The sequence below is a fragment of the Capricornis sumatraensis genome, chromosome 8 (assembly GCF_032405125.1).
Source record: "Capricornis sumatraensis isolate serow.1 chromosome 8, serow.2, whole genome shotgun sequence".
Classification (NCBI taxonomy): Eukaryota; Metazoa; Chordata; class Mammalia; order Artiodactyla; family Bovidae; genus Capricornis; species Capricornis sumatraensis.
The window spans coordinates 75002074-75027153 of record NC_091076.1 but is presented as its reverse complement, the minus strand read 5'-3'; the positions used below and the strand labels follow the sequence as shown (position 1 = coordinate 75027153).

Sequence of the window (25080 nt, the reverse complement as noted above, 5' to 3'; positions counted from 1 at the left end):
GCTACAGTCCATGGGATTGTAAAGAGTCACGTGACTGAGGACACTTTCCAACGCACACATTCTTTCCTTGCCCATTTTGAAGACTCGGTCTTTCCCGACAGCATCTGAGAAGCTGATTCCTCTCGGCCTTTCAGTCTGCGTGCCTCTGACAGCCCAGCCAAACATCAGTCGTGGCTTCAGGAAGGGTTCAGAAAGATGCTTAACTGTCTAGTCTTTTGTCTCTTTGAATTAAAGTCACAATCTTTATCAACTTTTAATTTCTTTATTGTTGCCTCAGAGCAGGGTTGCCTGTATAGTTGAAAAGATTGTGCTCTGACAAAGTTATACCTGGCCCATTATCTGTTACCTGGTGGTTGATCAGCGGGGTTGCATCTGCCCAGAGAGGAATTCTTATTCTAATTTTTATGAGAGGACCAGATGGGCTAGATGCCTCTGCCTCAAAGGATATGCCTTGGTTTTGTTGGTCTTAGTTCTCAGGGTTATTACAGATGTATCAGTCATCCTAATGTTAGTTTTTCTTTTTTGTAGGTTTTCTTACAGAGACTGGAAAAACCAGAGCAAGTACTATTTTTTCTACAGGAACTGAATCTGCCTTCCAAGTTACTCAGATCAGAATTATGGTAATTCTTCTGCTGCCTTCTTTCAGAAATGTTACTACTAGTTTTAAAAATAGGGTTGCATTGCAGAAGTCCATGTCACTGGCTTTTCATTGATTTTAGTGATTTTTCTGTGTCAGGCCTGTAGCAGACACAGGGGCACGAGGATGAATAGATTTTAAGTCTGTGAATGGTGTAAGTGTAAGGATCAAAAACGGTGAGGAATCCTTTCTTGGGAAGCAACTTTCTTACTTTTCCAGGATTTAATGTATTTGAAATTTCTCTTTGTTGGTTTCATTTTTGCTTTAAGCTCTTTGAATTTGACCACATTATATGGGAACAGAATGGCCACAAAATTCTGACCCCTTCAACGTTCTTTATTTAGACCTCTGTTTCCAGGTTCGACGTGGTGGCATTGGTGCCCAGTGTGGCTTGGTGTTTGCTTACAATTCATCTTCTGATAAATTTCATGCGGAAGAACACTTCAAAAGATTTGAAAAATATGACAAATGGAAGCTTCAGGAGTTCAGGCAATTTGTAAAAAGCAGGTAAGGAACAGAATAAACATCTTTCTAGTTAATAAGATAATACACATTCTGTTACTGGTGACATATTTTCTTTATAGAAGAGTTGCTACTAACCTGTCTTTAGTAGCCAGGAACACCCATTGCTTTCTGGCAGTATGTGTGAAGACATGCATTTTAGTTTGTTCATAGACTTTTACTTGGTCTGTTTCGTGACCAGGTATATGGATCTTCAAAATGGCTGGGTAGTGATATCCATGTGAGTTGTGGGCAGCCTGAGGTCTTTAGTCTTATCTAGCCCCTGGGACGTGTACCCCAGCCCCAACTTCCTTCCTCCTGTTTTTGTGCTTTTATTGAAAATAATTATTAAGTACCTATTTGCTCGGCCTGCTGCTAGGCACCAGAGATGCCTTGCACTCATGAGCAAGTTGCCACAGTCTCTGCTCTACAGAGCCTGCTCAGAAGACAGATGGTAAAGCCTGCAGAGTCACTGTGCTGTCCAGGCAAGGTGGGTAGGAGGGATCAGGTGTTCTAGGAGCGCAGGCAGAGCACCTGACCTGATCAGGGAAGGCTTCCTGGAGGAAGTGTTGAATATGGAGGAGTTAAAGTTAATTAACCCCTTGAAGTAGTGGAAGAAGAATGTCCTGAGCAAAGAGCAGAACAGAGTTGAGAACTCAGAGGTGGAGTCTGGCCTACTCAAGGGACTGGCAAGCCACACCTTGTTGAGGTGTGCGGTGAGGCAGAGAATGGGGTGAGGTGACGCTGGAGAGAGGAAAGGGTCAGGTCATTAAAGGCCTTTTGTCTCTGTTTCAGAGTTAAGACTTTATCCTGAAAGCAGTGGGGGCAGGGGAAGGGAGTCGGTGGGGATTGTGCTATCCAGAAGTTTCAGGAAGAACAAGGAGATCGCATGTGTGGTTTGGAAGTACTACTCTGGAGCCTGCTGTGGGAGGCAGGGCTGGAGGAGAGTGAACAGGGGGCAGGGTGCAATGGGTGAAGCTGTTGCTGTCACCGTGGGGGCCAGAGTATGGGTGACATCACCCAGAGCTGCAACAAGAGCAATGGAGAGGTGTGGACCGACTGCAGACATGCTGGAAGGTAGAGCCACCAGGACTCTGTGTGTGCATGTTAGTCGCTCAGTTGTGTCCGACTCTTGGTGACCCCATGGACTGTAGCTGGCCAGGGAAACAGCAGGACCTGGTGAGTGACTAAATGTAGAGCAGGAGAGGGGAGAAAGCACAGGCGTCAACGAGTCCTGGGTTTTGCCTTGGCAGGGGGGGGACATTGGTAGTGCCTTTTTCTGAGATAGGACATACTTCAGGGAGTACAGGTTTGTGAGAAGATGATGAGCTCAGTTTTGGCCCTGTTGGCTTTGAGGCTGTAGGATACCTCCGAGATGTCCCACAGCTAGTTGGATAAGCAGGTCAGGAGCCTGGAAGAGACTTTGTCGTGAGGGCATAGAGAGCAGAAACATTTCAGCAACGGTTTAAAATGAATTCGAAGATATCATTCTGGAGGAGCATGTGTCCTGGGAAGAGCACAGAGAGGTCAACATGCTGAGAGGCACCAGTATTTCAGGGGCAACAGAGAAAGGCTGATAGAAGTGGCCAGAGAAGCAGCAGGAAAGCCAACGGAAAGTCGTGGTTAGAGAGGCAGGGAGTGGGCAGCCGTGTTGGAGGTCACCCAGGAATTAGTAAGATAAGCCTAGATGCAGTAAGCTAAGTCTGTTGGACTTAGCTGCAGAGGGCATCGGTGACCTCCTGGGCAGTGTTACCTCCCTTAGCACTAGTAGCAAACTCACAGAGCTGAGCCTGAGATTTGCTCTTTTTGCTCCTGTATTTCATAGGTAATGGGGTGCTGGAGATTTTCCTGTCACCCAGTACTGTGCTTGCCTGGAGAAATCTGTGGACAGAGGAGCCTGGTAGGCTAAAGTCCATGGGGTCGTAAAGAGTCAGACACAACTGAGTGACTAACACAGAGTACTCTACTCCTGGGCTTTCATGGACTTATGAACCACAGAGAATTGTGTCAAATGTGAATTCTGATTCGATGGTTCTGCGTGGGGCCTGAGACCGTCATTTCTAACAATCTCCCAGGCGACTCTGGTGCTCCCTGACCATGAATCACACATGAAATAGCAAGGTTCTAGACAAACTTCCTCTCTCCTCTGGGCTTCCTGTGGTGGTATCTCTGACAAATGCTTATTCAGCCTCCCTGGAATGTCCTTAGTGATGGAGCACTCACTGCATCTCAGTGATGAGAACTCGTTCGATTGAAATCTTGCAGCTGTAATCTCAACTCAGTGGTCCTAATTCCAGCCCTCTAAATGAAGCATCTCTCTCCCATCACGCATACATGCTTTTTTAAAAATGCTTTTCTTTTAAAATAATGATCAGAGATTACACTGTTTTTAAGTAGCTGTGTCCCACTCTTGGCACATATTAATATAGGTCTTTTTCCCTAAACCTGCTGTTAAACAAGATCTTCCACATCTTATATAGGATGATTTTTTTTTTAACCTAAATACAGGTTTATTCACAGGTTTAGTCCCTTGCTGATTTTAGCTCCTGGTTCCAGTCTGAGCTACTCTGAAATCCTCATTTACTTGGCCTACATAAAATATCGGTCCCTCTCCAGTTTGGAGATCAAAATGTTAACAAGACACACATCTGTCTTTTTGCCCTTTTTATTTCCCTGCCCTCTTATCAGACGTCAGTTAGTCAGTATGCTCTGGGACCAGCTTTGGGCTTGCTATACATACTTAAGGGCTATACATATTCAGCTTTGTTTTTTCCACCCTGCCTATGAATTGATATAGTAAGCAAGGTTGCTTCTACCCCTCTCTGACACCCTGCCAGCTCTTTATATCTCACAGATTTCCTTGATGACTCCCAGAGTGAATTAAAAAGTCCTCACTCAATACTGATAAGAGTCATTGACACAATTTTGGGCTTAGATGGAATACCACTGGTTTTAGGCTTAACTATGTCATGAGTGTTTCATGCTTAGAATGACATGGTCAGAAGAGAACGTTTTTTCTTTCTCTGTTATAGAACTTATTCTGGGTCCTTTGTTTTTTTCCTTCCTGTTGTTGTAAATCCCTGTGTTTGTTTATCTTAATCATACAGAATTATGCATGTGTTGGCTAGCCTGTTACCTGTAGCACAGACTAAATAAAGTTTTAGGAATGTTACTTGAAAAGACTGCCATTTTCTCCTTCTAAGATATTTTATTCCTAAAAGGAAGTACCATTCATGTATCCAGCTTTTAAAAAGAAATGGTACACAGTTGTGCTTCTTCAGCTTTTGGGCTGAAATGCTTTCCTGTAAGGACTTCTTAAGGAATAAGAAAAAATCCTGAGGCCTATGAAGGCTGAAGTTTTCCTTTTTTGGAGCTCCAGGATCCAAAAGCTCCCCAGCTTTTACCCTTCAGCTGTTGCAAGTATGAAGCTCAAGCCAGTCGTGGATATTTTAGCCAGTCCTGGGGAAAGAAAACTGAACCTGCCTCTCCTTTGACTCTTTCCAGAAACACATACCAGCTGTTGTGTAGGACTTTATTCCTAAGTAGCTCATTTTAGATACCTTGACTTGAGGTCTCATTCTTCAGATAATCCAGTTATCCAGAGAAGCAAACTTTCTCCTGAATTCTCAGGTCATATTTGGGGCTAATAACAGTTCCCATCATTCAGATAAGTAAGCTGAGAAGTGGGGAGGAAGTTACCAGCACCTCCCTTGTATACTCAGGCACCAAGTGGCGCACCCCAGCCTGTTGTTAACAGACAGGCCATCTAAACAAGTTAAATGCCATGTAAAGTGAAAGTGAAGTGAAAGTCGCTTAGTCATGTCCAACTCTTTGTGACCCCATGGACTGTATAGTCCATGGAATTCTCCAGGCCAGAATACTGGAGTGGGTAGCCTTTCCCTTCTCCAGGGGATCTTCCCAACCCAGGGATCAAACCCAGGTCTCCCACACTACAGGCAGATTCTTTACCAGGTGAGCTATAAGGGAAGCCCAAGTTCCATGCAAGTGGTGCCTTATTTGTTAGACTCTTGAGAAGATGAGAAATAGGAGAATGTTTTGTGAGTACCTTTGTGTTTACAGGATCGGTTGCTCGTCTGATATCCTTGGTGAAGATGATCCCATTGGCTGGTTTGAGCTGGAAGAAGAGTGGGATGAAGCAGATGTCAAGTTGCAGCAGTGCAGAGTTGCCAAAGTAAGCATCAGTGAATTGTGGCCTTCACGTACCTCCCCTCTCCTCCCCTCCTTTTGTCTGTTTTTGTTTTTTTTCTTTAGATATTTATTCATTTGCCTGGGCCAGGTCTTAGTTGCAGCATGCAGGATCTTTGAGTTGTGGCATGTAGGATCTAGTTCCCTGATTAGGGATTGAACCTTCGCCCCCTGCATTGGGAGCACAGGGTCTTAGCCACTGGACCACCAGAAAATCCCATCCCCTCCTTTTGTCTTATAAGTGTTTATTGAGTGGTCATTGTGTGCCAGACCTATGCCAGCACCAGTGCCCTGGAGGTGAATCAGACATGATCATGACCCTCAAGGGCTTCAGAGTCTAGTGGGAGACACAGACATATGAGACACTGCGATTGGGCTGATAAAGAGACATACAGGGTGTTGTAGCCCAGAGGAAAATGTTTACCCAGTCTGGAATTCACCAGGGAAGGCATCCCAGGAAAGTTGGCATGATGCCAAGTATTGAAAGTTGATTAAGTTGCCTTCTTCAGCCAGGCTGAGAGGTGTGGAGAAGGGCATCTCAGGCTGAGAGAACAGTTAAGTCCCCAGGCATAAGTGCAAGAGAGATGTCTTCCTGTAGCTGTGAAAGAAACAGTGATTATCTGACTACTTAATTTTTTGTAACCTCTATTGTAAATGTTAGTAAGAAGCTCAAATAAAAGAAATAACTGTCTTTAGGGTTTATACATAGTAGCTGCTCAGTAAATATTTATGCAGCTGAGTAGTGGATTCTGAAAGATCCTCAACAAAGGAACTTTCACTACAATAAGCAAAGATAGAAGTTGGGCTTTGAAAATGGCTTTAGCTTTGCGAAGACAAGGCTGTGTCCTAGGCTCCCAGCATGTAGGTTTCCTGTAATTGGAGGGTTTTGAGGTGATCCGTTAGGGCAGTCGTGGACTGTTCTCACTGTATAGCTGTTTTCTGTCTCAGAATGACTGTGCTGGGACTTCTCTGGTGGTCCAGTGGTGAAGACTTCTCCTTCCAATGCAGGGTTTGTGGGTTCAGTCCCTGGTTGGGGAGCTAAGATGCCACATGCCTCTTGGCTAAGAAAAAAAAAAAAAAACAGAAGCAGTATTATAACAGTTCAATAAAGACTTTAAAAATGGCCCACATTTAAAAAAGAGAAAACTTCAAACAAGAAACCAAAATGACTGAGCCACAGAGCAGACATCTTTCCCTAATTTATCCTGTCTTATCCTGTTTTTGCCTTGAAGAGGAAGTAATGCCATTTTTCATATTGTGGTCTTTCCCAGAACCTGACTCCAGCATTTGTATTGTCTCTTTCCTGTTTGCTATGGATTGTAGACTTACACTTGGTGTCCCCAGTGCTAGGTGTCGTGAGACCTCATTAATCATGCAAGTCACAAGGAGACCTGCCCAGAATGACCTTCACCTCCCTCTCATCAGTACCTGGAGCTTCTGAGTCCTTCTCATCACGTCTTTCTTGTTCTTTCCAGTATTTGATGGTGAAGTTCCTCTGCACCCGCCAGGAGTCGGCAGAGCGCTTGGGAGTACAAGGCTTGAGCATTAGTGGGTACCTCCGGCCCGCGAGAGCAGAAGCTGAACAGAGCATCGTCTGTGCTCACTGCAGAAAGGGCACGGAGGAGAGTGTTTGCGGGGCCACACTGCTCCTCAAGACCCTTCAGTTCATCCAGCAGCTCGCCCACGACCTGGTAGCGTTTACTCAGTTGTTAAACCTCGTTCCTTTGGGAAAAGTAAATGGTGTGTTTGGGGGAAGGAACACCATCCCATGAAACCTGGCCCTGCTGAGGCCATGCAGTTTGAATGAGGATGGCAGGCGTCACTGCTGTGTTGATGTTGGGATTTCAAGGGGAGTGCGGTATGGGGCATTGACGGCATCAGTAAGTGGAAGACGAAGTGGCCTGTGATCACCTTCTTGAGGTTTCCTGGAATAGACCTGCACAGAGATCTTAAAGATGCCCAGCTGTGGTTGCCAGGGGTCACTGGGGAGCCAAAGCACATTTATGGGATTTATGTCTTCTATAAGTCCTAGAAGTACTCCTGAGGTATAGGTGAGTTCTGTCTCTTTATTTGAACTCCCGAAATAATAACAGGATTTTTTAAAAGTTGACTTACAGTATTAGCTTTAAGTGTACAACATAGTTATTCGATATTTTTATAGGTTACACTCCTTGCAAAGTTATTATAAACCATTGGCTATATTCCCTGATATACATTATATTCTTATAACTTAAAATTGATGTTATACTTGATAGTTTGCACCTCTTAATCCCCTTCACCTATTTTGCCCTTCCCCTCACTCCTCTTCTCGCTGGTAACTAGTTTCCTTCTATGTATCTGTGAATCTGTTTCTGTTCTATTATATTTGTTTGTTTCATTTTTAGATTCCACATATAAGTGAAAGCTTACAGTATTTGTCTTTTTCTGTCTGACTTACTTCACTGGAGTAACACACTCCAGGTCCATCCATGTTGTTACAAAATTTTGTTCTATTTATGGCTGACTAATACTCCACGGTGTGTGTCTATGTATATATACGTCAGATCTTCTTGATATGTTCATCCGTTGACGGACAGTTAGGTTGGTTCCGCATCTTGGCTATTGTCAGTAATGCTGCTGTGAACGTTGTGTTTTCGATACCAGCTTTTACAGTCACTAATAAAAGCACAGTGACAACCCACTCAAAGATTTTTGCAGTTGTCACCATAGAGAATGTGGCTTATGTCTCAGGAATCTGATGGAGCCTCTCGTGTGTGGGATGCACAGTGTATCCTCTTCACCTTCGTTCTGCTTCGTGGCACACTCAGAGACTGATAACTCCATTTCTACGTGCATTGTTTGGTGTTTGGAGCTCTCCTGTCACAGCAGAAAACAGCAGATGAGAGAGAGGTGCTTAGATGTAGCAAGAGCGTTTACAGCAGGATTGATCTTTCAGCCTGTGTTCAGGGAAGGATGCAAACAAGCTGCAGTACGATCCTGGACAGTAGTCATCACCAAGTAAAGCTTCCCTCATGTCCCCGGTGTTGTATCTGTGAAGTCAGGGAGCTTTCACAGGGGTGTGTGTGTGTGTGTGTTACATGTATATATACACACACATGCATGTATACACACACATGCATGTACACACACACACACATACACATTTTATAGTTTCACACCCAAAAATAGTTGTCCACAGATTGTCACTTAAGGGTCACATCAGTTAATGTTGGGATTTTCACACAAGGAGCTATCTTACCCCTTAATAATGAGAAGTAAATGAGCCGTTAACGATATTTCTCCAAATGCATTTTTCCGTTTTATTTTTTTTGGTCTTTATTATTTTTTAGGTACAACAGAAAGAAAGTGGATTAAAATACAAATCTTTTCTGGACTTTGCGGGTCTTGACTTGCAGATCTTCTGGAATTTTTACAGTAAATTAAAGCAAAAGTAAGTCGAAATCTATTACAAGAGGATAGTCATGTAGAGCTTCCCTCGTGGCTCAGATGATAAAGACGATAGCCATATAGACACAGCTGAAAACTCTAGAGTCTTGCTATTCTAAATGAGCAGTTGGGCTTTTTTTGCCCCCAGGATTTTTTACTTCCTACTAGTTTATCTTGTTCTGATTTGAGAAATTTGGTTATTGTTGAAAATAATATCTTACATTTCTGTAAAATACGTCATTTGGGCAGTGTTTTTGCAAGCATTTTGCCCTTTATATTACCTTGTAATATAAAGCCAGGTCAAGTAGTATAGTGTCTTCATGTTTACTGCTGATGAAACAGTCAGAAATGCATTTCTTTGCCACAGAGTAGGCAGTCAGACAAGGTCTGTGTCTTCAGACTCCATACCTCGTACACTGTTCTTTCCTTTCCACCTTTCTGCCTCTCGATTGGTATTTTTACTGAGCCTGATGCCTAGTGGGGAGAGTCCTTTGTACATAGCTATGGGACTGCGAGGGAAAAGCAGCTGGCCCTTTTGCTCTCTGATAGTCTTTGTCTTTCTGTAGCCCCAGGGAAGAGTGCATCTGTGCCCAAACTCTGCTTCTGCAGCTCCTCCAGAGCTGCTTCTCAGTGCTGCAAGGGGATGCTCCCGCCGCCGCTGAGGACGCCAAGGCTCCAAGCCCACGCCCTAGGCCAGTGGAGGCTGCCAAGGAGCTCTACGCGCACCTGTGCAATGGTAGGATTGGGGTTCCTCTTCACTGGGACCCTGTTCTGGTGGCCTGCAGGGCCTCTCTCTGTAGAGAACCAGGGTTTCTTTGACCATGCAAACCCAGTAAAAGGTTTATGTCTTTGGAAAATGAGCTTCCTCAGTCTTCTTTGAATCATTGTTTGGAGCTCAGGGTTTAGTCCTCCTCAATGCCTTCCTCCTGGTTTCTGGCTTGTAGTTGTGTTATACTGAGAGTAATTCTTATCACACTTTCCAGTCTTTTTGCCTTTTCATACTGTTCATGGGGTTCTCCAGGTAAGAACACTGGCGTTGTTTCCATTTCCTTCTCCAGTGGAGAATGAGATGGTTAGATAGTGTCACGGACTCAATGGACATGAATTTGAGCAAACTCCAACAGATAGTGGAGGACAGAGGAGTCTGGCATGCTACAGTCCATGGGGTCGCAAAGAGTCAGACACGACTTAGTGACTGAATAACAACAACATTCAGTCTTTACTTCAGCTAAGACACAGGGATAAGGCTGATAGATTGAAGGGGGGAAATGGTGATGTTGATTGAGAATAAGACGTGATTATCTGAAGTTATTTTTAAGGCTTTGCAAGTTGTGTTTCAAAAGAACAGAGAAATAATAAAAGAAAAACTGGAACATAGAGTCTTTATTTTTGTTAAATGTAAACAAAAAAATAATTTCTTTACACTGCCTAGTTTGTGCAGAGGTATTTCTTTGTTCTAGTAGTGAGTTTATGGGCTAAAGCAAATATATATATTGTAAGTGAATAGATGGGCTATATTAAAGCTGATTGTTCATTTTTATCAGTGGTGGATAGGTTGGATGGAGACTCTGTGCCCATGGAAATACTAAAACAAGAAGTCAGGAATACCCTTCTCAATGGGGCTGCCATCTTCTTTCCTGATCGACTTACCCGGCGGAATCATCTCTTCACCATGATGGTAATTATTTATGTTAAAAGTGGAGATTCCACTCTTGACCTATCTTGGCATGAAACTTAGTAGTTTTTGTTTTCTCTGATGTCCTCTCAGTTTCAGTTTCCCAAAGGTTTATTTAATTCTTGCTGTATGCAAACTTTTGTGTGGGACACAGGTATCTAAGGACATAGCACTATACTCAAGATGGGGATGACAGATAATCCCAACCTCCATTTCAGAACCTGTTGGATCACAAGGGGAGGGTTTAGTCTCCTTCATCTTTATGACATGCCTACAACCAAATGTTCTTTTTAACAGTTTAACTTTTTATTATGGGAAAATCTAAATATAGAACTAGGCTAAATAATACATATCAGTCCCTCCAACCCCTCAAATGTACTCATCACCTAGATTTAGTAATTACAAACTCAAGCTAAACTTGTTTCACCCATTATATAACTCACATACGCCTCTCCCCACACCATTATTATATCAAAGTAAATCCCTGACGTATTTGTTAATATTTCAGTTTATATCTATAAAGAAAATACAATTAAGTTTTAATCCTCAGCTGCATCCTCTCACCCAAAATCATGATTGAGCTGGAGTTATCCTAGGAATGAAAGGATGGTTTAACATTAGAAAATCAGTCAATGAAATCAGAGAGGAAAAAATCATATTGACAACTACAGAAGATAATTTACTAGGATTTAATTCTGGTAATGACTAAAACAACAAAACCTGTACAAACGCCCCTAATCTGGTGGAGGGCATGTACCTAAAACCTACAAAAATCAACGTACTGGTCTTTGGATCACTTACTCATCCCTTTCAGAACGAGCTGTAAGCCAAGGGTGCTTACTGTCACTGCTTCTCCTGATATAGTATTAGAAGGCCTAGCCACTGCTGTAGGGCAAGGAAAAGAAACTTTAAAAATAACAGAAAGAATGAAACATACAATCATTATTAGTCTGTTTAGACAAGCAACTAAATGGAATTACTGAGAAGAGCTGATGAAGCAAACGAGATGCAGCATTTTAAAAAGGCATTTCTGTATGTAACAGCTACTTAGCACATGCAGCAGAAGTGCCCTGTCAGATGTATAAAGCCCTGTAGAAACAAACGAGGGAGTAAAAGAAGCATAAAATGTGGTCCCTGTTGCCAAATGACTGCAGTACAGCTGGGGACACTGCTGCAAGGAAGAACTGACCCCAAGTTGCAATAGGCGTTTTAGAGGAGAGTTCTGTTAAGTGGTTGAGGAAGGTTTCAGAGAGGAGAGAGGATCATTTGGTTGTTTTCAGCTATCTATAAAACGTGCATATCAGCTTGAGGGATCAGGTGTGTTTTTTTTCCTTCCAGTTTTATTGAGATATAATTGACATACAGCATTGCATAAGTTTAAGATATACAACATAAAGATTTGACTTATGTACGTCATGAAATAATTATCACAATAAGTTGAATCAACATCTATCATCTCATAGAGATATAAGATCAAGGAAATAGAAAAAAGTTTTCTTCTTGTGATGAGAACTCCTAGGATTTACTCTCTCGTCCACTTTCATATGTAACATACAGCAGTGTTGATCACACTTGTCATATTGTACTCGACACCCCCAGCACTTATCTGTGTTATGACTGAAAGTTCATACCATCTGACTACTTTCTTCCAATTCTCCCCATCCCTGCCTCCACCCTCTTTTTCTGTGAGTCTCTTTGTTTTTGAAGTATAATCAACCTACAACACTACATTATTTCCTGTTATACAACGTAGTGATTCAGTATCTCTGTACATTTCAAGATGATCACCATGCTGTCTGTGACTTGTCACCATATGAGAATATTATTGAGTTATTGACTGTATTCCCCACACTGCTTTTCATACCTGTGACTAATTTTCAGCTGGAAGTCTGTAGTCTTAATCTTGATAATCTATTTCTTTCCTCCTTCCACCCCTCTCAGCTCTGGGAACCACTGGTTTGCTTTTGTATCTATAACTTTGTCTCTGTCTCATTATGTTTGTTCACTTGTTTTTTTTTAGATTCCACATATAAGGGAAATCGTACAATATTTGTCTTTCTCTGTATGACTCATGTCACTTAGCATAATACCCTCAAGGTTCATCCATGTTGTCACAAATGCAAGATTTTATGGCCAATATTCATACATACATACATATATGATGTATGTAAGCAACCTAAGTGCCCATCAATGATCAGATAAAGAAGATGTGAAATATACATACATTTGGGCTCCAAAATCACTGCAGATGGTGACTGCAGCCGTGAAATTAAAAGACGCTTACTCCTTCAAAGAAAAGTTATGACCAACCTAGACAGCATATTGAAAAGCAGAGACATTACTTTGCCAACTAAGGTCCGTCTAGTCAAGGCTATGGTTTTATGACTTCCCTGGTGGCTCAGATGGTAAAGTGTCTGTCTACGATGTAGGAGACCTGGGTTCGATCCCTGGGTTGGGAAGATCCCTTGGAGAAGGAAATGGCAATCCACTCCAGTACTATTGCCTGGAAAATCCCATGGACAGAGGAGCCTGGTAGGCTACAGTCCATGGGGACTCGCAAAGAGTTGGACACGACTGAGCGACTTCACGTTCGTTTACATGATGTATGTATCGGTTCAGTTCAGTCGCTCAGTCGTGTCCGACTCTTTGTGACCCCATGAATCGCAGCACGCCAGGCCTCCCTGTCCATCACCAACTCCCAGAGTTCACCCAAATTCGTGTCCATCGAGTCAGTGATGCCATCCAGCCATCTCATCCTCTGTCGTCCCCTTTTCCTCCTGCCCCCAACCCCTCCCAGCATCAGAGTCTTTTCCAATGAGTCAACTCTTCGCATGAGGTGGCCAAAGTACTGGAGTTTCAGCTTTAGCATCATTCGTTCCAAAGAAATCCCAGGGCTGATCTCCTTCAGAATGGATTGGTTGGATCTTCTTGCAGTCCAAGGGACTCTCAAGAGTCTTCTCCAACACCACAGTTCAAAAGCATCAATTCTTCGGCGCTCAGCCTTCTTCACAGTCCAACTCTCACATCCATACATGACCACAGGAAAAACCATAGCCTTGACTAGACGGACCTTAGTTGGCAAAGTAATGTCTCTGCTTTTCTATATGCTGTCTAGGTTGGTCATAACTTTTCTTTGAAGGAGTAAGCGTCTTTTAATTTCATGGCTGCAGTCACCATCTGCAGTGATTTTGGAGCCCAAATGTATGTATATTTCACATCTTCTTTATCTGATCATTGATGGGCACTTAGGTTGGTTACATATCTCAGCTTTTGTGAACAATGCTGCAATGAATATTGGGATGCATATATCTTTTCTCATTAGTGTTTTTGTTTTTTCTGGATAAATACTGAGGAGTGGAATTACTGGATGACGTGGTAGTTCTGTTTTTAATTTTTTGAGAACTTTCAAAAGCTGTTACTGTTTTCCCTAATGGCTGCACCAGTTATATTCCTACCAATAATGCATGAGGTTCCTTTTGAATCAGTTTTCACTTTGTGAGTATAGCAGCTGACAGCATCAGCTGACATGATCCATTGGATTGTGGGCGAGTCTCTGTCCTACTTGTTTGCTGGAAGCGTTTACCAGGCAGCTGAGCAAATTTTTCTTTTTTTTTGCTAGCCTGAGTCCCACACAGAGAAATAGAAAGAGGATGCACGACCTTTTGAATGACATTGTTGTCTGTTAGTAGAGAAGCTCATTAAGTTTTCCTTTGTCCATCTATCTTAAGGGCTGTATTTTTTCTCTCTTCTCATGCAGATGAATTAAACTGCTATCCTTTGTGACCATATCTTCTCTCTCCCACCCTCTAATGCCAGGCAGGGCCTTGGGTCTTAAATTCTCTGGAAATTGCCCCCCACCATGCCTTGCTAGCAGTAGATGTTCAATACGTTTATTGAATTGAGAAGAGAAATAAAAAAAACTCTACAAAGTAACCCAGAGCCTCATCAGGGAGTGTGATTTCTGTAACTGTCACCATTGGCTATTTGGACTTACACAGAGAAAGCTTAGATCCTGTTTTTAAAAAAAATAGGAAGCTCATAAAAAATGCTCTCCATCTCTGGCCCCTCTTCTCAGGATGGCATGCCCAGTGATGAAAGTATACATCTTTTGGAAGTCACCTTCCTAAACATTTGCATCAGGCTTTCCTTCAGGAAAGCTTCAGCATGTCAGCTTCAGCAGTGAACAGAAGTAAACCTGCCTGCCCTCTTTTGTTTAGGCAGGGAGTTCTGCTCCCTCTTAGCACTAGGCCAGGTCTCAGTCCGGCCCATGAGGTGGTCTGCCGACCCCAGCATTCATCGTGTTTGGGAACAGTGGGCCATGGTATTTTGTTCTGCTCAGGTGCTCTGGAACATCCATGGAGCAGATTTCCTGAATGTGCAGTTTCTTGTTTTCTAGAAGCATGTCACCGAGCAGGAACACAAGCAGTCCATGCAGCTCACTTTCCGCTCCCTCTGCACGTATTTTAGGTGAGTTTATAATTCTTCTCAACTGTCTGATACTGCAGATCTTCACAACGTTGTCTTCCTGAGCTCTCCCTTCCTTTCAGGTGCTTCTGGAGTAACCATGTGCTTCCCTCACTCAGCCAGGTTTCTAGAATGAGGTATCACTGGCCTTCGACGTGACTAAAATAGTGGTAGAAAGATAGTCTTGTCAAGAGCTTGCTCCAAGTCCCAGTCACTGTAAGACGATTTAGAGTGGAGCTCACTGGGAGTCTCCTTGAACACTTCAGTTTCTACGTAATTTTTGAAGACAAAAATAGAAACCGCAGGAGTTTGGTCTAAAAACCCAACAACGTGAAAGCCGAACTACAGAGGCACAGAGCGGTAGTTCAGCAAACAGTGTGCTAGGAGCGGTGACGTGGAGACTGCTACCTGCTTTGACTACCAGGGAAGCTTATGGGTCTATAGGTTGCATTATTGGAGGAATAAAGTCTTGAAGGAGGGAGGGGATTAAAGCCTGAACTGTCTGCAGGTAGACTGTGCCTTGTATGGACACCAGGCTTAGAGAATTCTATAAGATGTCTTCAGAATCAAGTATCAAGAATGATGAAAGGACCTGGGGCTCATGTGAAGAGCCTTTAAAGATGCAGGGAATATTTAGCCTGGATTGTCAAATTAGCAGTCATGAAATTAGGTGTATTTCCTGTTGGTAGCCAAGGTGATTTGTTCATCATGTTTATTCCCTGGCATCTTTTCTAAGGACTCGAAGATTTATGGGCCTGTGCTTACATAAGGACTTATGGATGGACAGTGGCACAGACCCCACTGGAACCCTGACCCTTTTCTGACTCAAACCCCTCACATGCCATAGAACTGACACTGAAAACTTGCTGGGTTCTCATTTGAGGTAGAAAGCTTGAAAATCCCCTTCCTGACACGAGGTGTCATGAGTCCTTTGTGTCCTTCCAGTGATAAGGATCCGGGCGGCCTTCTGCTGTTGCCTGAGAAAGGCGAGCTGGCTGACATGGACATCAGCGAAGTGCTGGCGGTCATGAACACCCTGCTGTCTGTTGCCGCTCGAGAGGTAACCAGTGCCGCTCCATTTCCTCGGCTTCTTTAGGAGACAGGGAGGAGCAGTCGTGGCTCCTTCCGCTTTAGCCCTCGTGTTTGGTGTGACTGTAACTCCATGCCTGTGAGCACAGAGCTTCCCCACCTGCCTTTGCTCCAAGTCAAGTAAGGGGACGATTTGCCCCGAACAAGTGAGGGGACGCTTCCCTGCCTCTTGGCAGTCGGCCAGCAATAAATACCCAAACGTGCCCATAAAGACTCCCTTTGAAGAAGAAGAATGGGTACTTACCCACCAGTGCGCTGGTGTCAGTCAGTGAACCCAGCACAGAGTCATGTATTTGTGGTGTGAATTCTGTGGGAAATCACTTATAACTTTTTTTAAAGTTTATGATTACTTTGCACATCTGCAGGCTGATCAAATCTGAAAGGATGATCTCTTTTCTGTGCTAATGATTTTTAAAATACTTTTTTCCTTTTTTCTTCTTTTTTAACATGAAGGGGAAAAGCTTGAGAAAGGCTTTTTGGAGGAGGTGATACTGGAGCTCCTCATGAGCCCACCAGTAGCGTCTGACCAGGCAGAGAGGGAGGGATGTTCCTGCTAGGACAGCATGTGTAACCAGTGACAAGATGGGGAGGAGCCGGAATTTGAAGAGGAGAGTGATAACGGCTAGACTTTGAGCACATTGGGTTTCTGGTCTGGCAGGACTTCACGTGACAAAGTCTCGTTGAACACTCAAGCTGAGTCAGTGCTGGGAATGGAGATTTGCCATCATTAACCAGCTAGTGCTGGTTGAAGCCATAAATGTTGGTGACCTCTCTTCACCTGTAGGCATCTACATAGATAGGGTGGCCGGGAGAGTAAGAAGGCCTGGCAGGAAGAAATTCAGGAGAGACAGAAGCAGAGCGAGGAGAGAGTTTAAGGACAGTAGTCAGCAGAGCCCTCAGGACTTAGGTCGAATGGGGAGGCTTTCTCTGGGCAGTGACCAGTGCCTTTGAGGAACGGTATCAGCGAGTGGTAGGGCCCGAAAGGGTAGAAGGACAGGGAGGGGAAAGGCAAGGGCAGCAGGTGTGAGCAACCCTTTCAAATGGAATACATGTACCAAAAAAATGTATGTTGATGGACAATTTAAAGAAATGGCTATTTTAAGAACCAGAATGTTCCCAGTATTTTTGAAGTCCGTTCTCACCCGCTGTGCCCTTCCGTGGCTCCCCTTCTTTCTTCCTGACCAGAGGGAACCACTATTTTGAAGTTCATAGTCGTCATACCTTTGTTTTCGTTTCTAGTTATCCCTACGTAGCAGGCTCATTCTGCCTGGTTTGGGCTTTAATGGAATCATATGGTGTACAGTCTTCTGGGACAAGTTTTTTTTCACTCAGCATTTTTGAGATTCATCCATGTTGATGTGTGTGCTATAGTTCGCCCTCCTCCCCCACCCTTCACTGGTTCACAATGTTCCCCTTACGCATCTGCTATAACTTATTTATCCACTTTATTTTGGAGGGATAGTTGGGTTGTTTCCAGTTTGGGGCATTTACATGGAAATAACGTATTTTGTGCTTTGTAGATAGAATTTATCTCTAGAGAAACTGGAGAATAGAGATGATGGTTAGAGAGCCATAGAGGGATAAAGAATCGTTTTGTAAAATGGTTGTTTTTTTACTTTTTTGTTTTTTAGTTCGGATTGGTGTATAGCTGATTGACAGTGTTGTAATAGTTTCACATGTGCTAAGTCACTTTAGTTGTGTCCGACTCTTTGTGACCATATGGACCGGAGCCCACCAGGCTCCTCTGTCCATGGGATTCTCCAGGCAAGAATACTGGAGTGGGTTGCCATTTTCTCCTGCAGGGGATCTTCCTGACTCAGAGATTGAACCCATGTCTCATACGTGTCCTGCATTGGCAGGCAGGTTCTTTACCACTAGCACCACCTGGGAATAGTTTCACATGAACAGCAAAAGGACTCAGCCATACATATGCATGCATCCATTCTCCCCTAAACTCTCCTCTCATCCAGGTTGCCACATAACATTGAGCAAAGTTCCATATGCTATATAGTAGGTCCTTGTTAGTTATCTGTTTTAAATATAGCAATGTGTCCATGACCATCTAAAATGCGAGAGATTTGATTGAAGGCTCAGAGGAAGGAGCCAGAGAAACAAGGAATTTTTGAAGATAAGAGAGAGGAGAAGAGACAGAGAAACAGAGAAAGAGAGAGAGAGAGAGAAAGGTGAGATAACTAGGGTGTAGGGTTCCTAAGGGGCAGAACAGGATGGCCCACAGAGTCAAAACCAACTGTAAAGGTTCTGAAAAGCCAGAGGGCAAGAGAGGAGTTTTCATACTACCATCTTTCTCAGTCACTTTGGGGTTGAAAGCTCTCTCGTAACTATTCCCCACTTGCCTAAATCTCTTCATTCTGACAGCTGCTCTCTTAGAGAACGCCCCGCCCCAGCTGTGTTCTGCAAGTGACCTTGTAAACACTCTCCATTTGTCTCCTCTTGTGCAGTGTGAGCTGCTGATGGTTGATGGAGCTCAAAGGGAGGTGGGCTCTGTGCTGTCCTCCCTCTTCTGGTCTGTCCAAGGCAGCCTGCTCTCCTGGTGCTACCTGCAGCTGAAGAGCACGGACTCTGGAGCCAAGGATCTTGCTGCCGACCTCACTGACAGATGTAAGTGTCAGTACAGAATCCTTGAAAACAGATAGGTGTTTGGGTTTGGCTCTGTGTGTGTGCTCTCATCTTAGTACTTCATGCATATTGTAGAGTGTATGTGGTTTTCATTTCATTATTACAAATCAGGTCTGTCTTCAGGTTGTTGTTTGTTTGTTTTTTTCCCCTTAAAATAGAATTCTGTAGCGTGTCTTTTTGCTCTGAGTTTCCTTTCTGAATGTGGTAGTGTGCCCAAGTGTGTTTATTGAGGGGCTGAGTCATTTCACAGCCCAAACATTGCTTCTGCAGTCACACAACACTCTGAGATGAGTGCTGTACCATCCTCTTCAGTACAGTCTGTCTTCCCTCTTTTAATCAAGTTATCTAAAAACGGAAGTCTTGAACTTTCAAAATCTATGGTATATGTGAGCACTTCTGTGATCCTTGCTGATACTGAAATTTTTCAGATTCATGTCCCATAAATCCCCAGAAAATTATAGGAAACCCAACAAGTTCTTGGAATTTGTATGTGGAAAAAGCAGTTCCATCAAACCTGATCTCAGAGCTGTGTCAAAAATGCTTGCAGTATTGAGTCCTAACTCTTCAAGTTTGGCCTGTCGAATGGTATACCTGGAGACGGGCCCTTTGTAAACAAAGGGAAAGGCAGACCAACAACTGGCTTGGTCAGCCATGTACTTTCATATAAAAATCATACCTCCACCCCATTGAAAAGTAGCAAAGGCAAAAAAAAAAAAAAAAAAATCCCTCACTTTTAAGAGTAAACTTCTACTGAGGTTCGCAGTGGTTTTCCCTCCCAGCGGAAAACACTTGTAGGACACTTGATGGTCTCATGGACTTCCCTTGTGGCTCAGCTGGTAAAGAATCTGCTTGAAATGCAGGAGATCTGGGTTCGATCCCTGGGTTGGTAAAATCCCCTGGAGTAGGAAAAGGCTACCCACTCCAGTATTCTGGCCTAGAGAATTCCATAGACTGTATAGTCCATGGGATTGCAAAGAGACAGACACGACTGAGTGACTTTCACTTTCACTGATGACCTCATGGTCTTTCTGATGAAGTCCCTCCACAGCTCCTGTGACCCTCTCCAGCTTTGTCCTTGATGGTGACCAAGCAAGTGATGTTTCTACCATAGAAACTATTAACTCTTCTCCTTATGTTTTGGCAGATGTGGGGCAGTTTCTGGCACGCATGAGAGTGATTTTGGAATCCCTTTTGTCACAGTATAGCGGGAAAACCATAGTAGAAAAATTATGTAACTCGGTGTTGTCGATGGCAGCTCGCCAGCTGGTAAGACAGAACGGCAGCCGTTTGTAAGAGGCGGGAGAGGGGTTGGTCATCTGCATCCCTGGCTGACTCTGAGGCGGACGCTGAGTGCATCATTCATCTTCCTTCAGGTGATCTTTCTGCTGGACTTTTGCACACTGGACATTTCACACTGCACACTCTTGAGAGAGTTCAGTGCCCTGACAGAGCTGCTGAAGGAGCTCTGCAGTGACCCTGATGGAGGAGTGAACAAGGTACCTCAAGCTGGCATTTGAACATGCCTTGTAGCCCCTCTCAAGGGCACCGTGCCCATGCATCATGAGACATACCACTCAGTACAGGTCTACACAAATAAGTTGCCTCTAGAAGAGCTCCCTCTGTCTTACCAGTATTTTTTCAGTGTTTATCAACTTTATCAGTGTTGGTTTTGCCAACAAGGATAATTGCCAGTCTGAGTTGATTTGGCATGGTCAGCATTAGACAGGAGACACCGAGGAAGCTGTACATAGATTACTTTCATCATTATGTAGCACATGATGTTATATAAAAACCTTATAAATGATTAATCAGATTGAAATCCAGAAGGGAAAATCTGTTGTTGAAAGGTAAACTAGAGGGTTTGTTATTTAAAAGCATTTTCTTCCTTTCTCAACCTGACAGGACTCAAAGTTTTTTCAGTGTCTTATTTGGATCTCACAACTCTGGGGAATTCAAAGGGCATATATTTAAAAGCCCATTTTAAAGAAAAAAAAGCAAAGACTGAAAAAAGGAGGGAGAAGACAGGATAGGCTCAGGTTTGCCAACATCCCAAATAGGGAGGTCAACTCTTTAAACCACTGGAAATTCACACTAGTACTGGTTTGTAAGAAATAGTTCTCACAGATAGTCATAATTAAAAAAATAAAAGCTAATCAGAGTTACTATAGTGCAACAGAAACCCCATGTCTACTCTGCTGAATAAACGTATAGTGTATCTTGGTCGATATGTATAGATGAGAACGTCAGGTGTAGTTTTAGCCCATGTGGTGATTTGTGTGGGCGTGTCAAAGGCTGCCATCGGGGCCGCTGATGCAGGACCAAGCTTCCTGGGTGTGGATGGATGTAGAATGACAGAAACCCTCCTCTCTTGACTCGTTTGTCTGCCTAGCTGGATGTCGAGACTTGGCAGCAGGAACGCCCTGTGGTGTTACATACATGGACCAAGGAGTCTGCCCACAACTATGAAAACAACTGCCATGAAGTGTCTGTCTTTGTCAGCCCAGGGGCAACCTATTTCGAGGTGGAATTTGATGAGAGATGTGAGACGGAAAAAAGGTACAGCTCCTCTGCTCTTTTCTCCCCGAGCAATAGTGGATCAAAAATGAGAGAAGGAAAGTGATAGAGGTTGTGCTTTCACAGGTATGATTATCTGGAATTTACCGACGCCAGAGGTGGGAAAACACGCTATGACACGAAAGTTGGCACTGACAAGTGGCCCAAGGTGAGCGGTGTTTCCAGAGACTCACAGGAGGCCTGCTCCTGCAGCAGTTCTCCTGTTAGCAGCCTCAGGGGATAACAGAGATAATGGTCCTTGACGGGAAGCACTTATATTACACTTTTGTGAAAGGAAGTGTTTGTATCAGAGTTCAGCACCTGTTTTGTGATTAATGTTTTTGGGGGGTACAGCCATGGCAATTTGTTTATGTTTCGTCTGTAGCTGCATTGGTATGGTGGGGGAGTGGTTGAGTCACCAAACAGAGACTTATGACCCAGAAAGTCTAATAACTTGCTCTCTGGTTCTTCATAGGAACAATTTGCTGCCCCTAGTCTGTATCACATAGTCCAGAGTACATGGCGAATTGTTATCCTTAGTAAGAAGGGCCGATCGGTCCAGCGAGGCCCCAACCATGGTGGTGAAAGCCAGGATCCCCTCATAGTTAGGGCCACGTGGTCTCTGGGGCTGGGAAATTAAGTGTTGCTTCACTGTCAGCGGTCTTGGTTGGCAGCAGAGGAGCAGGCAGGATGGTCTCTGGCTGAGTAGGTGGTGGGCAGATGAGCATCTGAGATTTAGGAAACCGACCAGCAGTTTTCAACTTTGCTTCTTCATAAGGTGCAGTGGTGAATTTTCTGTTTCATTACTCCGTTGTTCATTTCTCCTTTAGTACTTTCAGAGGGGGTGATAAGACATAATGGTGAGAATATAAGCCAGTTTTAAATTTAGGCTTTTTTGAGTCAAGAAGAACACACTTCTTACTGAAATGCTGCCTTCTCTAATTGGTTTGACCACATGACTTTGTTTGTCTCTAGAAAGTGACCTTTAAGGCTGGTCCCCGGCTGCAGTTTCTCTTCCACTCCGACAGCAGCAACAATGAGTGGGGCTACAAATTCACCGTCACCGCCTACGGCCTGCCTGATGTCGCTGTGTCTTGGGGGCTGGATTTACAGCTCCTGGTGTCCCGGCTGATGGGACGCCTTGCTTCCCAGTGCATGGCACTCAAGTCTGTGCACCGTAAGTCCTCAAACTGTCCCTTCTCTCCTTGCTACAGCCACACTGAAGAGCAAAGTGGTACCCCCGTCCTGTAAGATGTCTCCACGTGATGGCAGAGCAGAGGGACTGATAAAATTCCCTTTCAGTTTCCTTGCTGCTGCTGCTGCTGCTAAGTCGCTTCAGTCGTGCCCGACTCTGTGCGACCCCATAGACGGCAGCCCACCAGGCTCTGCCGTCCCTGGGATTCTCCAGGCAAGAACACTGGAGTGGGTTGCCATTTCCTTCCCCAGTGCATGAAAGAAAAGTCAAAGTGAAGTCGCTCAGTCGTGTTCTGACTCTTCGCGAACCCACGGACTGCAGCCTACCAGGCTCCTCTGTCCATGGGATTTTCCAGGCAAGAGTACTGGAGTGGGATGCCATTGCCTTCTCCATCAGTTTCCTTGAAAGCCAACCAAAGTAAAATGTCCCCTTGACACCAGTTTCGTTTAGTTGCTTGACTCAGACACTGGGGCACATCACCAGGGCCACAGTGGTTTCCCTGTCTATGGAGGACAAGTCAGGGAGGGGGCTGGTTTTGGCAACACTGTCCTCATTTTTTTTTTGTTAAGTTCTGATACCCTCCAACAAGAAGGTAGAAATTCAGAATAAGTTAATTGTATATTCTCTGATTATGTGACTATTTATGTGAACATGTGTAAATATGTGAACATGGATTTTACCTTAAAGTGATTTCTTCAATTTATGTGTTAAATTCATCCAAGAATGAATGAAACAAATAGAATGAAGCTTTCTAGTGTAATCTTTTTCCTGTATCATTTCTTGAGTTTTTCTCCTTTTTAAAGTAAAATGTCATGGAAAAAATTGCATAATGGAAAAAGGCTAAGGGGAAAAGGCATTTTTAATCCTAATACCCAGACATAGCTATTATTAATATTTTAATCTATTTCTACCTAGTCTTTTTTCTTTGTTTATTCATAAACACATATATGGTGGGTATTTTTCTATTACTATTATTCTTTTTAGAAGCTTGAAAGTGAAAGTGAAGTTGCTCCTTCATGCTCTTTGCGACCCCTTGGACTATGCAGTCCATGGAATTCTCCAGGCCAGAATACTAGAGTGGGGAGCCTTTACCTTCTCCCGGGGAATCTTTCGAACCCGGGTCTCCTGCATTGCAGACGGAATCTTTACCAGCTGAGCCACAGGGGAAGCCCAAGAATAGTGGCGTGGGTAGCCTATCCCTTCTCCAGTGGATCTTCCCAACCCAGGAATCGGACTGGGATCTCCTGCATTGCAGGCGGATTCTTTACCAACTGAGCTATCAGGGAAGCCCTTTTACAAGTTTAAGTTTACAAATTATGAACATGGTATTTCTAAGAGGTCTCCTGTTGTACCCAAGAGATGGTTCTCATTCTGTTTTCGGTTTGCTTCATGGCTTAGTTATTTCAGAGGGATCTGTACCTGAACCTGTCATACAGAATGGCAGCATTTTGGGACTGCCTGATGGTTTCAGTTCACCAGGGTATGTGTTTATGAAGGATCACAGTTAGGTTCTGCTACATGTGGGTAATTCCCTGCAAGTCTTAATAGCCAGGTTTTTTGTTTTTTTTAAGCCTTTCCTTCATCAGTTCAAAGATTCTCAGTATATTAAGGGAAAAATAGGACTCTCATAAGCCTTCTTCTTCTCTTTGCAGAGTTAGGCAGTAACATGGCAGTACCTCAGGCAAAAATGGCATTAGTCCTAAACTCCCCCTTGTGGAAACCTGTCTTCAGGCACCAAATACATCCAGAGTTGGGATTAGAAGCAAGCTGGCCCACTCACCCACCCCAGGATATTAAGGAGGTATTTACTTTTCACTTATCTTTGTATTTGGAATGATAAATGTTTGCTAATGTTTGTTACTTTAAATTATAAACATCTGTGTATGTATCTTATTCCCCCCCCCCCACGAAGCTCTTGGCTCCTCGAGGGCAGAAACTATCCTCTGTTCATTTGGGGTCCTCACAGGGGCCAGGGTAACGGGTGTTCAGAACTATCAACTGGCAGACTCTGCTGTGGTCATATAGTAGGTGCTCAGTAAATCTCTCTCGATGGCCTTGTTTAAATGAGTTGAGTTTATTTCCTGTGCCTGCTGAGTCACACTTAAGAACAGATGGTGCATGCTATGCTTATTTGTTCTCCATGGGACAGTAGCACATTACTTAGGCTTATAATAATATAAACTAAACAAGCTTGCCCACTATGTCTTTTTCATCTCTCTGTCCCCCTCTCTCAGTTCTACTACTTTTCTCCCTTCTTCCCACTCTCCCCCACCCCAGTTCTTCAGTAATTAGTGGCTGGATCCAGGGACTCTTCTTAACTTCTCTGCTCCTTCAGACCCTTTCTTCTTGTATTCCATGGCAGTCCACTGTCTTCTCTTACATGTCTCTACTCCCCTGGCCTCCTTTGTTGACCTCTCTTTTTCCTTCTTCTATAAAAAATGGGCTTCATTCAGGCTTTCTTTGCTTTCCTGCAACCCACCAAGATGTTATCCTGTCTCCTCTCTTCTGTCACCACATATGTGTGGGAAAAACCTAAGGAATGAGTTTCCAGCCCTGGTTCTTCTCCCAGGCTCCAGTCACATATGCCTATCTTCCCGTTAGGTATTTCCATTTCAGTTTTCTGACTCCCTTTAACTCAGACGTGTAAAACCAGGCTGTCTCCCCGGACTGTTTGCTCCTGTTACTGGCATTATTGTT

The 25080-nt window shown here is 43.8% G+C and overlaps 1 protein-coding gene across 1 annotated transcript in view; it reads left to right on the top strand.

The window, feature by feature from the left end:
• Nucleotides 1-25080, top strand: part of ZZEF1 (zinc finger ZZ-type and EF-hand domain containing 1) — a 93342-nt gene that overhangs the window by 23273 nt on the left and 44989 nt on the right. Inside the window, exons 10-25 of the mRNA XM_068976732.1 lie at nucleotides 529-620; nucleotides 996-1144; nucleotides 5219-5330; nucleotides 6820-7035; nucleotides 8674-8774; nucleotides 9337-9506; nucleotides 10315-10448; nucleotides 14845-14912; nucleotides 15855-15969; nucleotides 18458-18617; nucleotides 19780-19901; nucleotides 20009-20131; nucleotides 21025-21191; nucleotides 21276-21357; nucleotides 22164-22365; nucleotides 24036-24184. Coding sequence (XP_068832833.1) covers nucleotides 529-620; nucleotides 996-1144; nucleotides 5219-5330; nucleotides 6820-7035; nucleotides 8674-8774; nucleotides 9337-9506; nucleotides 10315-10448; nucleotides 14845-14912; nucleotides 15855-15969; nucleotides 18458-18617; nucleotides 19780-19901; nucleotides 20009-20131; nucleotides 21025-21191; nucleotides 21276-21357; nucleotides 22164-22365; nucleotides 24036-24184 — 2162 coding nt within the window. The remainder of the gene's footprint in view (nucleotides 1-528; nucleotides 621-995; nucleotides 1145-5218; nucleotides 5331-6819; nucleotides 7036-8673; nucleotides 8775-9336; nucleotides 9507-10314; nucleotides 10449-14844; nucleotides 14913-15854; nucleotides 15970-18457; nucleotides 18618-19779; nucleotides 19902-20008; nucleotides 20132-21024; nucleotides 21192-21275; nucleotides 21358-22163; nucleotides 22366-24035; nucleotides 24185-25080) is intronic.